The following is a 14,258-nucleotide window of genomic DNA, read 5'->3' on the forward strand; positions in this document are numbered from 1 at the left end:
TTACTTCATGATTCTCCCCTAATCTTGGTTTTTTTCACAGGGGGTGGGGGGGGGGGCGTGTGGGCAGGGGCTCTCAGTATTACCCACTCCTTTCTCAATGATGACATCTGTTTGTTCCTCTTTTCCCAAATAAATGACGCCCTGAAGAAAAAAATCTCTCAACTTAAGGTCCTAATGACCTAATAATAATGGCCAGAAATGGCTACAGGACATGTCCTGCCTAAACATCTCTGCACCCCATGGGGGTGAAGCCCACCGCAACCTGGCATCCTGCTGTGTCGCCATATGTCCCGCCCACCCAACACACGCCTGTGGCGACTGTCTCTCTTGGCCCAGTGAGCTGGCAGAGGCAGGAAGGGACTTGCCCACAGTCCCCTGGCTTACCAGAGGCAGGGAAAGGATTAAAAGCCAGGTCATCAGGCTCCAAGCCCCAGCACCCTCCGCAGCACTGAGGAGGCCCACAAACTCCAGGCTGCAGATTCAGGGCAGGGGGTGTGACACACATGGGGGTGGGGAGAGGGACGGAAACCAACAGTCCAAAGATAGGAGAACTAAAACCGAAACGCAAACCTGCCAGTCCCAGACAAAGACAAAAACAGGTTTCAAAATGTACAACCAGGGCATGTGCTCATTTATTTAGGGCTCACTCTCCGTGTCTGATTCCTGGGAAAGAAAAATCCCTGTGACATGAACTGATGAGGGGACAGAAGCTATCACAGATGTTACAGGGCTCAGAGAGGGGCCGGGGAAATCTACACTACACAAGTAAAAGCAACAGAAAATGTTTCTGAGTTTCCTTTCCCTTCACTCAAAACCACTATTTCCTTAATTCTATCAAAGTATGTAAGGGGCACAAAATAGACTCAGGAACTCGAGGCTTAATCATCCAAAAATGGAGCCAAGGCTCTAACTAGAAACCGTCTCTGTCGTCCCTGTTGGCCTCAAAACACCGAGGTCAAAGGCTGGTCTCGGCTCCTCCCAGGCACCCTGGCTCCCAGCACAGTGCCTCGCCCTCTGTGTTCATCATCATCATCGTTTTTTAAGAGACAGGGTCTCGCTCTATTGCCCAGGTTGGCCTTGAATCCCTGGACTCCAGCGGTCCTCCTGCCTTGGCCTTCCGAGTAGCTGGGATTCCAGGCGCACGCCTCTGTGCTGGGCTGCCCTGCTCTCTGCAGGTGCCGTCTCTGCACGGGCCCAGTGCCTCCTGGATGCCAGTCTGGGGCTGCGCCACATGAGGACACAGCAGTTCTGCCTCTCTTCTCCCCGCTGGTCCCAACTGCTATGACCTGAAGGAAAGCCCTGACGGTTGCAGTCACGCAAGGAGGAGCTCCACCCACTTGACCGAGTCCCTCCTCTCTCAGCCCGTTCTGTTTAGACCCCCTTCCACTTCGGGATGAAAATGCAGCTGTCGGCAAGAGAACCCCCGTCCGGCTGGGAATCCCCTGCCCTCTGCTCTGGCTCAGTCCAGCTTGCATTCTCCATCTGCTCACTTTCTGGTCACCAGCTCTTCCCCTACAGCCCTTTCCACACACCCTGTACCCTTGTGACCCAGCCCCTGGTGAAATCCCTGGCCCGGGCCTCCCTGTGCACACCCAGGGCTTCCCAGAACACACAGGGCACCGGGAGCTGCAGTGGGAGCAGACCCTCTGCGGCATGGTCCCCACTTCCCACTGGAGTGGGTGGGCAACATGGACCAGCCCGACAGCCGAGGCCATCTCCTCACTGAGCCTGGGACCAGGTCCACGTAACGGGGTTCAGTCCCCACGGGAATGGTGGCATCTCACAGCCTTCTCCAGAGTGTTTGTGACTCACGGTCCACACGTCCCAGCAAAATACAAGGGTGTTCTGCTCTTTACTAAATAAACGCTCCCTTCCCAGAAACCAGCCCCAAACTCATCACTGTTCAAATATGTGACAAGGTGAGGCTCTCTGTCCCCGTTTACCAGGAACATGGATGGCATCTGCAAGGCAGTGCCTTTGACTGTCAGGGAGATGGCCCCTCAGGCTCCCAACCCTGCCGAAAGCAGGACTGCGAGCGGCTTGGGAGGGGTCTCCTTTGCTCTCCATCCAGTGGGTCAGCAGGTCCTTGCAGGGAAGAAAGAGCCAAACAGCCACCTTTCCTTTCTGGTCACAGCACGAGCTGGGTTCCAGGCAGCAGCTGTGGCAAACACTGTCATCGCCCCATGATGAAACTGGGCACCTCCTCCTCCTCCTCCGTTCCAGACGCCTCTGCAGAGCTGCTGGACCCCTGCTCCTGGGGCTGACTGGGTCCTGTAACCACACAACATTCAAATCACACACATGCAAAATGGTTCAGGCTCAAGTGTGCTTTCAAAGAGGAGAGCTGATGGGAAGCCAGAGGTTCCTGTTCCTGGACCGCACAGCGAGAAACCAGGGCCACGTCTCATGCCCGCCAGTCCCCTGAGCCATTCCCCGGAAGTAAGGGTGGGTCACAGACCTGATCTACCACTGTTCTCACGGGTGTACCCCATCTTTACCTAAAGGCCCAGCGGCACACGCAAGACCCGACACCCCATAAATCAGGCCCTACTACTTTTACATGGCTCCCGCCCCCTGCCATGGCCACCTCCTGGGTGGGCAAATTCCTGACCCACCTCTTCAACACCTAACGCCAGGCTGACAACACTCTCGCTGAAGTCTCAAGTTCTCACTGCCGTTCGAGAAAGGATTTCCGAAACCTGTGTGGCAGAGGACCCTGCCCCTACACATATGCCAGCTTCCCAGCTCCTCCCAAGCATGGCCCAGGAAGCCCCTCCTGACACCTGTGAGCAGCGCACGTTCCCTGTCCCCCGTCATGACTGCCGGCCAGAAGCAGAGCACGAGGACAACGTGTTCCCAACTCCTTCCCTCCCCCGCTTCATGTGGGAGCAGGAGGACAAGTGAGAGTTGGAAAGGTAGAGGCAGAGACCACAAGGCAGCAGATGGCCCGGCTCAGCCATGCCAGGACGCCGCCCGTAGGCACAGTGGCCTCAGCCAACTCACAACTGGGTGTGCTCACCTGGGCCAGCCAATGCTCCTCCCGGCACATGTGCAGGGCTTGCCCTGGCCACCCACACGCCCACTACACACCCTGAGCGCCACCACTGCTGTGTCACCACAGGTCAGATAAGGGCCTTTATGCAGGAGGCCCTGCACAGCCGAAGGCACAGCCTAGCCTAAAGTTCACTGTCATATCCAGGATGGGACCCCAGAAAGAACACGCACGGCTCTGGTGAAAGCATCTGGAAGATTTAATTTCATTAATTTGGGGCATCCCTTTTTCCCCTCAGCCTCATACCACACAGCATGATTAGCTTTGAAAGTTCAGGCCGGGCGCGGTGGCTCAAGCCTGTAATCCCAGCACTTTGGGAGGCCGAGGCGGGTGGATCACGAGGTCAGGAGATCAAGACCATCCTGGCTAACATGGTGAAACCCCGTCTCTACTAAAAATACAAAAAACTAGCCGGGCGTGGTGGCGGGCGCCTGTAGTCCCAGCTACTCGGAGGCTGAGGCGGGAGAATGGCGTGAACCCAGGAGGCGGAGCGTGCAGTGAGCCGAGATCGTGCCACTGCACTCCAGCCTGGGTGACACAGCAAGACTCCGTCTCAAAAAAAGAAAGAAAGAAAAAAAAAAAAGAAAGTTCAAATGGGGAAGCCGGGCGCAATGGCGCACACCTGTAATCCCAGCACTGTGGGAGGCTGAGGAGGATGGATCACTTGAGCCCAGGAGTTTGAGACAAGCCTGGGCAACACAGCAAGTCCCATCTCTACAAAAAATGGCGTGGTGACACATGCCTATAGTCCTCACTACTCATGAGGCTGAGGCAAGAGGACCTTTTGGGCCCAGGAGTTCAAGGCTGCAGTGAGCCATGCCACTGCACTGCAGCCTGGGCAGAATTTTTTTTTTTTTTTTTAAGTTTAAATGGTGAGGATATTTTAATAGCTAATATTTGTCCAACACTATTACATGCCAAGCACTGTGCTAAGTCTGTACATAGAGTACCCTGTTTAATTCTTACAATAGCCTATGAGGTAAGTACCACTCTTATATATCCATTTTACAGATGAAGAAGATAGCCCAGAGAGGTGGAGGAACTTGCTGCTCGAGATCTCCTATTCGCTAAGATAGGGACCCAGGCTTAAACACGCTCTCTGACTCTCTCAGCCTCTGCCTACGTTGTCTGCAGAAATTGCGTAAGGAGCCGGGCACGGTGGCTCACATCTGTAATCCCAACACCCTGGAAGGCCAAGATGGACGGATCACGAGGTCAGGAGTTTGAGACCAGCCTGACCAACATGGGGGAAACCCCATCTCTACTAAAAATACAAAAATTAGTCAGGCGTGGTGGCGGGCGCCTGTAATCCCGGCCACTCGGGAGGCTGAGGCAGGAGAATCGCTTGAACCCAGGAGGCAGAGGTTGCAGTGAGCCAAGATCATGCCACTGCACTCCAGCCTGGGTGACAGAGGGAGACTCTGTTTCAAAATAAAAAACCTAAAAAACCAAAAAAACAAGCATAGGGTCTGATCTTTAATTCTGCTCCTGATGAATCGTAGAATATTGGTTGGGCTGGATGTTTGTGGAAAGGAGCAACAGAGAAGGACTGGAAGCATTCCCCGTGGCTGAAAAGCCTTTGAAAATGCAGTATGGGCTGAAGATCCCTTATCCAAAATGCTCGGGACTAGAAGTGTTTCAGATTTTGGATGTTTTCAGATTTTGGAATATCCGCATCTACACAATGAGATACCTTGGGGATGGGACCCAAGTCTAAACATGAAGTTCATTATGTTTCATGTTTAGACCCCATACACATAGCCTGAAGGTAAATATAACATTTCAAAATAATTTTGTGGCTGAGTATGGTGGCTCACACCTGTAATCTCAACACTTCGGGAGCCTGAGGCAGTTGGATAACTTGAAGTCAGGAGTTTGAGATCAGCCTGGCCAACATGGTGAAACCTCGTCTCTATAAAAATACAAAAATTAGGCCAGACACAGTGGCTCACACCTGTAATTCTAGCACTTTCAAAGGCTGAGGTGGGTGAATCATCTGAGGTCAGGAGTTTGAAACCAGCCTGGCCAACATGGCGAAACCCCACCTCTACTAAAAATATAAAAATCAGCCAGATGTGGTGGTGCACCTGTAATCCCAGCTACTTGGTAGGCTGAGGCAGGAGAATCGCTTGAACCAGGGGTGGGGGGTGGGTGGAGGTTGCAGCAAGCTGAGATCATGCCACTTCACTCTAGCCTGGGCAAGAGTGAAACTCTGTCTCAGAAATAAAAAAAGAAAATTAGCCAGGCATGGTGGTGCACACCTGTCATTGAGCTAATTGGGAGGCTGAAACAGGAAAATCGCTCGAACCCGGGAGGCAGGGGTTGCCGTGAGGCAAGATCACACCACTGCACTCCAGCCTGCACAACAGAGCAAGACTCCGTCTCTAACAATAATAATTTTGTGTATGAAACACAGTTGTGTACAATGAACAATCAGAAAGCAAAGGCGTCTACCTCTCACCCATGTGGCTGATCTGTGGCTTGGTGTCACCATCATTTCTGACTCTGAATTTATTTGCGACTGATAAGCAATCCTTTTCATACACTTATTCACACATAAGTGCTTAACAGTAATAAATGTCACGGGCCATTCATACCGTGGAAAATAGTATGTTCAGGGTAATTAAGCAGCACAGCTGTGTCACAAGAACACCTGGATCAGCTGCTAAATGGTAACAACGGGCTTTCAATCCCCACCTACTATGCTGTGTTTGAATTAAAGGGTTACTGGACACTTTTTTTTTTTAAGACGGAGTCTCGCTCTGTCACCAGGCTAGAGTGCAGTGGTGTGATCACAGCTCACTGCAGCCTCCTGAGTAGCTGAGACTATGGGTGTGTGCCACCACACCTGGCTAATTTTTGTATTTGTTGTAGAGACGAGGTCTCAACCATGTTGCCCAGAGTGGTCTTGAACTCCTTACTTGAACAGTAAGAGTTCGAGACCAGCCTGGCCAACATGGTGAAACCCCGTCTCCACTAAAAATACAAAAATTAGCCAGGCGCGGTGGTGGGTGCCTGTAATCTCAGCTACTCTGAAGGCTGAGGTTCAAGTGATCCTCCCTTGTTGGCCTCCCAAAGTGCTGGGATTACAGACATGAGCTGCCGTGCCCGGCCTCATTTTTCAATTTTTCAAGAACTTCTGTTCATGGCTTTTGGTGTTTCAACTTTTTATCCCTCTGCTTCCTCAGGTCATGTGTGGCAGTCATTCTTGGCTGTCTGGGCTATAGATAAACATAAATGCTTCCTCTTTTTCTTACCACTGTTACCCATAGGGGGATCTGCAGGCCTTTTTGACGTTTTCAACAGTATCTTACACAATAAAGCAGACAACAAGCAAAAAAACTGAGTAAGCATGGAGGTCTGGGCCCCATGTGGGGCATCGTGGGGAATCTGCGCTGGTGCATATGGTCTGTCTTAGAGGTGCCATTTTCTTACCCTCTGTGGGTGTGCTTGTGTGGGGGAAAATCTGGGTGTATGTGGACAGGTTGTATTGCAGTTGAAGGAGGCTGGGAGGGTCTTCTGTCCCTGGGAGACACTGAATCATCTGTGTCGTGTATCTGCGTTTCGACTATGACCTCTCGCATGAGGTCAGGGGTGTAATTCCTACTTGGAGCGTCATGTCGGTGCTCAAAAGCTCTGAATTTTGCAGCATTTCTGAGTTTGGATTTTCGGGTTTGGGATGCTCAACCTGTATCTCACTAATGGCCAACAACACAAGGGATTCTGTGTGTGTGGAAGACCTATCGTCATGGTCTAAGAGTATCACCCTCAGGGAGGAGAAACCCAGAAACCCGGGAAACAGTCAAGTCACTTGGCAATTCGACAAAACTACCCCAGTTCATTCCTTCAACATGACAAATATGTAACAGTAAGAAATCATCAAGTGGTTATTGCATGTCAGTTACTATGCTTAATGTTGGTGATACAAGAATTAAAAAGATACTGTCACAAATCAAAAGTGCTGGGATTACAGGCGTGAGCCACCATGCCTGGCTGAATTATGTTAATTTTAAAAGTCATTTAGGACATCAGGGTCCCAAGATGGAATGTAGAAGGTGACACATGAATCCAAACGTATCATCAATGTACAAAATGACCTCCGTGAAGGGAGTGTGGGGAAAAGTGCTCATCAGCCAGCTGTGGCAGCTCACGCCTGTAATCTCAGAGCTTTGGGAGGCTGAGTCCGGAGGATCTCTTGAGCCCAGGAGTTCAAGACCAGCCTGGGCGATATAGTGTAACATCGTTTCAAATGTTTTTTTAAACATTAAAAACAAAAAAAGTGGCTGGGCGCGGTGGCTCACGCCTGTAATCCCAGCACTCTGGGAGGCCGAGACGGGCGGATCACAAGCTCAGGAGATCGAGACCATCCTGGCTAACATGGTAAAACCCCGTCTCTACTAAAAATACAAAAAAACTAGCCGGGTGTAGTGGCGGGCGCCTGTGGTCCCCAGCTACTCGGGAGGCTGAGGCAGGAGAATGGCATGAACCCGGGAGGCAGAGCTTGCAGTGAGCTGAGATCACGCTACTGCACTCCAGTCTGGGCGACTGAGCAAGACTCTGTCTCAAAAAAAAAAAAAAAAAAAAAAAAGTGCTGATCTAAGTAATTCTTGAAATGAGTGGCCTCTGTAAGGCTGAAGGGACTGCACATAGCCATGTCCCTAGTTGGTAATGGTGCTTCCCCCAGGGTAACAGTCAACAATTCTGAAGCCATTATCCATGTATGCTGGAATTGAGCAATGAAGCAAATGGCTAGTGGATGGTGGTAACAAAGATACTCACTATTGGGGTGAGAGGTAATAGAGAAATAAGGAGAGAAGGCTAGAATGAGCTATGTTGTACTGGGCTGGACTTGGAGACATCAGCATGAACTCAGGTTAGTGTACTATGGATGAGGTTGGTTATGGGTACTAGTAGTAACAGATATGTATATATATACTGGTAGAGCACACAGGTAAATTTCCTGGCTTTGTCAGCTGAGAGAGCCTAAAAGCAACCATCCAGTAGCACAGAACATGCCTAGTCACCAGACCTTGGGTTTTAATATCATTTCTCTAGTAAAAGCAGCCAGGGGCCAGGCACGGTGGCTCACGCCTGTAATCCCAGCACTTTGGGAGGCAGAGGCAGGTGGACTGTTTGCAGGCAGGAGTTTGAGACCAGCCTGGCCAACATGGTGAAACCCTGTCTCTGCTAAAAATACAAAAATTAGCTGGGCGTGGTGGCATGTGCCTGTGTAATCCCAGCTACTCAGGAGGCTGAGGCAGGAGAATTGCTTGAACCCGGGAGGCAGTGGTTGCAGTGAGCTGAGATCGCACCATTGCACTCCAGCCTGGGCAACAAAGAGCGAAACTCCGTCTAAAAAAAAAAAAAAGCAGTAGCCAGGACTTCTTGGACAAATGGCTGATCCCAGGCCCAAGGCAGGAAATATAAGACATGAGTCTGGAATATCCTATGGTACCAGGAAGTAAGGAAGCCAAGTGTGGCAGTTCATGCCTGTAATTAAAGCACTTTGGGAAGCTGAGGCAGGAGGACTGCTTGAGTCCAGGAGTTTGAGACCAGCCTGGGCCATATAGCAAGACCCTCGTGTCTACAAAAAAATTTTTAAAATTAGCCAGACATGGTGGTGCATGCCTGTGGGCCCAGCTACTTGGGAAACTGAGGTGAGAGGATTGCTTGAGCCTGGAGTTTCAGACCGCAAGGAGCTGCGATGGCGCCACCGCACTCCAGCCTAGGTAACACAGAGAGACCCTGGCTCAAAAAAAAAAAAAAAAAAAAAAAAAAAAAAAAAAAAATTACCAACAATGATGGGACTTTTGTCAAGGGAACACAGGAGCCAACTGAAAGAGCTCCCAATGGCCGAAGCTGGAATAATATGAGCAGCAGTAAAACAAATACAGTAATACTGGGCTATAACCTAAAGTACAAAATGAATATCCACAAGTTCATACTGATAGAAGGAAACGATTAAATAATGGTAAATACACAGAAATAACCCTTGAGTGCAGAATGACTTCCATGACGCATGCAGATTCTTCACTGTGAGGAAGGAGGAACACAGCCCCACACTCCCTACGTGTGGGCTGCCCACAGTGACTTTCTTCCACAGAGTATCGTACAGGAAGGGGAAAAGATAGAAAATGTATGAGGGAGAAACCTGACCACACTATCTCAGCCATGTGATCAAGGTCAACATCAACAGTGATGGCACCAGCCTGGGCAACATAGTGAGACCCCATCTCCAGAAAAAATACCAAAATTAGCAGGGTGTGGAGGTACACATCTGTAGTTGCAGCTACTCAGGAGGCTAAGGAAGGAGGATCACTTGAGCCCAGGAGTTTGAGGCTGCAGTGAGGCGAGATGGTGCCACTGCACTCCAACTTGGGCAACAGAGAGACCTTGTCTCGAAAAAAAAAAAAAAACAACACCCACAAAACCTGATAGCCACGCTGGCAGTTGTGACACAGCCCTGATGTGTGGTGAGAAGAAGGGTGCTTTCCCTCTGTGGTCCTCATCCCCAAAACAAACGACTCCAGTCAAATCATGAGAAAATCAGACCAATCCCAACTGAGGGCCATTTTATAGAGTACTGGACCCGCATAAGGTCTGGGAAACTGTCACAGCCAACAGGAGCCGAAGAACACGTGATAACAAAATGTGATGCGGTGCCCTGGATCGGATTCTGGAGCAAGAAAAGGGCATCAGGTAAAAACTAAGGCAGCTGGAATAAGGTATGGACTTTAGCTAATAAATGTATCAAAGTGGGTTCAAAAATTGCGACCAATGTACCAGGTTAACTTCGGAAGTTAAACAATGGGGAGACTGGGTATATGAGAACGCTTTGTACTATCTTTGCAATTCTTCCGTAAATCTAAAGCCATTCTAAAATGAAGCTTATTTTGAAAAAGATGGAACTGACATTATAGCTGAATGGAGAAGCACCTTATGTGATCTGGCAGGGTCCGCAGCCAAGGGCACACACAACCCCATGGGGCAGGCTGGCAGGAAAGGCCACTTCTAGGGCCGGGGGCTGGAGGGAGGTGAGGAGAGGCTTTACACAGACAGAAAGCATTTTAAGACCCTGAGTGGTTCTCATGTGCCCCATTCTTACCCATGTGGAAGAGGAGTAAAATGTTGAGGATATGGTGAGAGTGTACCATTACACACACTGTCAACGGCAAAAAACAGGGCTATCCCTTCGGAAAGTAACCTGCAATGTATTTCCAGAGCCAGGAGTTCTTTTTATACTCTGTGATCTAGTAATTCCCGTGGTTAGAAATTTATCTTTTTTTTTTTCCCTTTTTGAGACAGGGTCTCGCTCTGTCACCCAGGCTAGAGTGCAGTGGCATGATCACAGCTCACTGCAGCTTCAAATTCCCCAAGGTCAGGTGATCCTCCTGCCTCAGCCTCCCATGTAGCTGGGACTACAGGCATGTGCCACCACACATGGCTAATTTTTTTACTTTGTGTAGAGATAGGGTTTCACCACGTTGCTCAGACTGGTTTCCCAACTCCTGGGCTCAAGCAATTTGCCTGCGTCAGCCTCCCTAAGTGCTGAGATTATAGGTGTAAGTCACCATGCCCGGTTTAGAAATTTATCTTAATCTATCACCCCAGAAAGGGGGAAGGGAGAAAGACACAGGATATTCACCGAAAACAAGAACTGGAATCAATCTACTGTTTCACAAAAGGAGAAAGATTAGGTGTGTTAGGGCATGTCAACTGTTGGATATTGTCAGTCGCTGAAAAATCATGAAGGAATTGCCTCATGAAGCAGTATGTGTATAATGTTAAATAAGCAAAATGGAAAGCTTCCTATAATTCTATCTACATACAAACGATGTGCACATGGAGACTAAAAGAAAATGAATAGAGAAAAAGGTGATCAATTAGGGTGATGATATCTGAGTTTTCTCCATAATTTCCTTCCAGTACTCTTTTTTTTCGAGACAGAATCTCACCCAGCCGCAATTTCGGCTCACGGCAACCACCGTCTCCCAGGTTCAAGTGATTCTCCCGTCTCAGCCTCCCAAGTAGCTAGGATTACAGGCACCCGCCATCATGTCCGGCTAATTTTTGTATTTTAGTAGAGATAGGGTTTCACCATGCTGGCCAGGCTGGTCTTGAACTCCTGACCTCAGGTGATCTGTCGCCTCGCCCTCCCAAAGTGCTGATTACAGGCAGAAGCCACCGTGCCTGGCCCTCCTTCCAGTACTCTTCTACTACTGTTTATATAATATTTTAAGATCCAGGAATCTGAGGTTTTATTCACAGGCTACAGGCATACTGGGTAAAATGCCAGTGACTGCAACTGAAGCACACACTTTGTTTTTAACAGATGAATGAACAGGTTAGAAAAAAATCCTTTTAAGCATAGACTTGGGAAAACACTTGTGATACAATGTTACGTGGTAAAATCAGGACATCTATAAACACGGCACTTATGTGAAAAAACTGAAATTGAAGAAATGATACTAAAGTGTTAAAGTCATTTTTAGTACGGGTTACAGATAACTTTTATTTATTTACGAAATACAGGCAGGGTCTTGCTATGTTGCCCACACTGGTCTCAAACTCCTGGCCTCAAACGATCCTCCAGCCTCAGCTTCCCAAAGTGTTGGGATTACAGGCGTGAGCCACTGTGCCCAGCCAACTTTTATTTTTGATGTTGTTCTTTTCTGCATATTTTTAAAATTTCTAAAATGATCATAGAGTATCTCTTTTTTCCAAAGACACAAAGGATGTGGGTAGTTTTCCAACATATTATGTTAAAGGATTTTGGCTCTGAAAGAAACAGTTTGATCCAAACACATGTTGAGTGCCTTCTGGACACCGGATACCTGCCCATAGATTAGGAGCTCTCAGGCAGGAACAATTCCGCCCTCCTCTCCAACCAGGGTGCATTTGGCAGTGTCTGGAGACATCCAACTGCCAATGACTGGGGGAAGGTGGGTGCTCCTGGCCTCGGGGGAGTAGACACTACAATGCCTTGAGACATCCTGCAGTGACCAAGACACAGCCCCTCACGACACAGCATTTTCCAGCCTGAGGCATCAGCAGTGCATCCGTAGAGAAACTCTGCTCTAGAGGTGCCTAGTAACAAATCCCCTAAGGGCGCCCTGGATTTCTCTGATGGGCAGGTCTATGTTAGGATAAGTAACAGTGGTGTGGGAATACATCATCTGGGGAGTTCAAGGCTTCAGAATAATCCACACTGGCTTAATGTCATCCTGTGCTGTCCTTCAGTCACAAGTCCCACACTGCCGGGAGTCTTCCCTGAGCTACTGGACCAGCACAGAAAACAAGCGGTGAGATGTCCTCCTCCAACAACAGAACACTCAGCCAGTTGCCCTCTCCTGCTTTTTAGGAAAAGAGCCAAAATAGCTTGAGTGATCTGTGCCTCTGAGTCCATCCAGGACCCACGGTGCACCAAAGCCACCTTGGGGTGCAACCTGGTATTACCAAATTAGTTTCCATTTCTTTCTTTCTTTTTTTTTTTTTGAGACGGAGTCTCGCTCTGTTGCCCAGGCTGGAGTGCAGTGGCCGGCTCTCAGCTCACTGCAAGCTCCGCCTCCCGGGTTTTTACGCCATTCTCCTGCCTCAGCCTCCCGAGTAGCTGGGACTACAGGTGCCCACCACCTCGCCGGGCTAGTTTTTTGTATTTTTTAGTAGAGACGGGGTTTCACCGGGTTAGCCAGGATGGTCTTGATCTCCTGAACTTGTGATCCGCCTGTCTCGGCCTGCCAAAGTGCTGGGATTACAGGCTTGAGCCACCGCCCCTGGCCTAGTTTCCATTTCTTTCCACCGGACAACTGGAAAAGCTTGCTCAGTCTCACAAAATGAAAAATAAAGAAGGGAATCAAGAAGGCGAGACAAATGGCATACAAACCACTTCTTTTTTGAGACAGGGTCTTGCTCTGTCACCCAGGCCGGAGTGCAGCAGTGCAATCATAGCTCACTGCCGCCTCCGCCACCTGGGCTCAAGTCATCCTCCCACCTCAGCTTTCCAAGAAGCTGGGACTACAGGTGCGCACCACCACACCTCGCTAATTTTAAAATATTTTGTAGGGATGGGGGTCTCATTTTGTTGACTAGGCTGGTCTCAAACGATCCTCCCACCTTGGCCTACCAAAATGTTAGGATTACAGACATGAGCCAATGAGTCCAGGCCAAAACCACTTTTATGATGGTTATCCTTAGAACACTCTATTCTTCCCATTTGGTACAAAGCATGTACAATCATGGGGTACTAACCATTTTTAAATATGTTCAGGTGCTGGCTGGGCGTGGTGGCTCAAATCTGTAATCCCAGCACTTTGGAAGGCTGAGGTGGGTGGAGTTTGAGACTAGCGTGGCCAACATGGTGAAACACCGTCTCTACTAAAAATACAAAAATTAGCCGTTGGCTGGGCGCAGTGGCTCAAGCCTGTAATCCCAGCACTTTGGGAGGCCAAGATGGGCGGATCACGAGGTCAGGAGATCAAGACCATCCTGGCTAACATAGTGAAACCCCGTCTCTACTAAAAAACACAAAAAAATGAGCCGGGCGAGGTGGCGGGTGCCTGTAGTCCCAGCTACTCGGGAGGCTGAGGCAGGAGAATGGCATAAACCCGGAAGGCAGAGCTTGCAGTGAGCTGAGATCTGGCCACTGCACTCCAGCCTGGGAGACAGAGCGAGACTCCATCTCAAAAAAAAAAAAAAAAAAAAAAAAAAAAAAAAAAAAAAAAAAAAAATTAGCCGGGCGTGATGGAGGCAGGGGTTGCAGTGACCCGAGATCGCGCCACTGCACTCCAGCCTGGGCGACAGAGCAAGACTCTGTCTCAAAAACAAACAAAACAACAATAACAACAAAGATGCCCAACATCACAAATCATTAGGGACATGCAAATCAATACTGTAGTGAGATACTACTTCACATCCATTAGGATAGTTACCTAAAAACAAAACAAAAAAACCCAAAAAACAGAAAATAAGTGTTGGTGAGGATGTGGAGACATTACAGCCCTTTTGCACTGGTGGGAGTATAAAATGGTTCAGACACTATGAAAGAGTATGGTGATTACCCAAAAATTAAAAATAGAACTAAGGTTAGGTGTGGTGGTTCACATCTGTAATCCCAGCACTTTGGGAGGCTGAGGTGGGGGCATCACCTGAGGTCAGGAGTTCGAGATCAGACTGGCTAACATGGTGAAACCCCATCCCTACCAAAAAT

At 49.1% G+C, this 14,258-nt stretch overlaps 1 protein-coding gene across 1 annotated transcript in view; it reads right to left on the bottom strand.

Moving 5' to 3' along the window:
* Nucleotides 1–604: 604 nt before the first annotated feature.
* Nucleotides 605–14,258, bottom strand: part of PRKRIP1 (PRKR interacting protein 1) — a 31,543-nt gene continuing 17,889 nt past the window's right edge. Inside the window, exon 6 of the mRNA XM_010387412.2 lies at nucleotides 605–2,271. Within this exon, the coding sequence (XP_010385714.1) occupies nucleotides 2,174–2,271 (98 nt within the window). The 3' untranslated portion in view covers nucleotides 605–2,173. The remainder of the gene's footprint in view (nucleotides 2,272–14,258) is intronic.

This window comes from Rhinopithecus roxellana, chromosome 6 (assembly GCF_007565055.1).
Source record: "Rhinopithecus roxellana isolate Shanxi Qingling chromosome 6, ASM756505v1, whole genome shotgun sequence".
NCBI lineage: Eukaryota > Metazoa > Chordata > Mammalia > Primates > Cercopithecidae > Rhinopithecus > Rhinopithecus roxellana.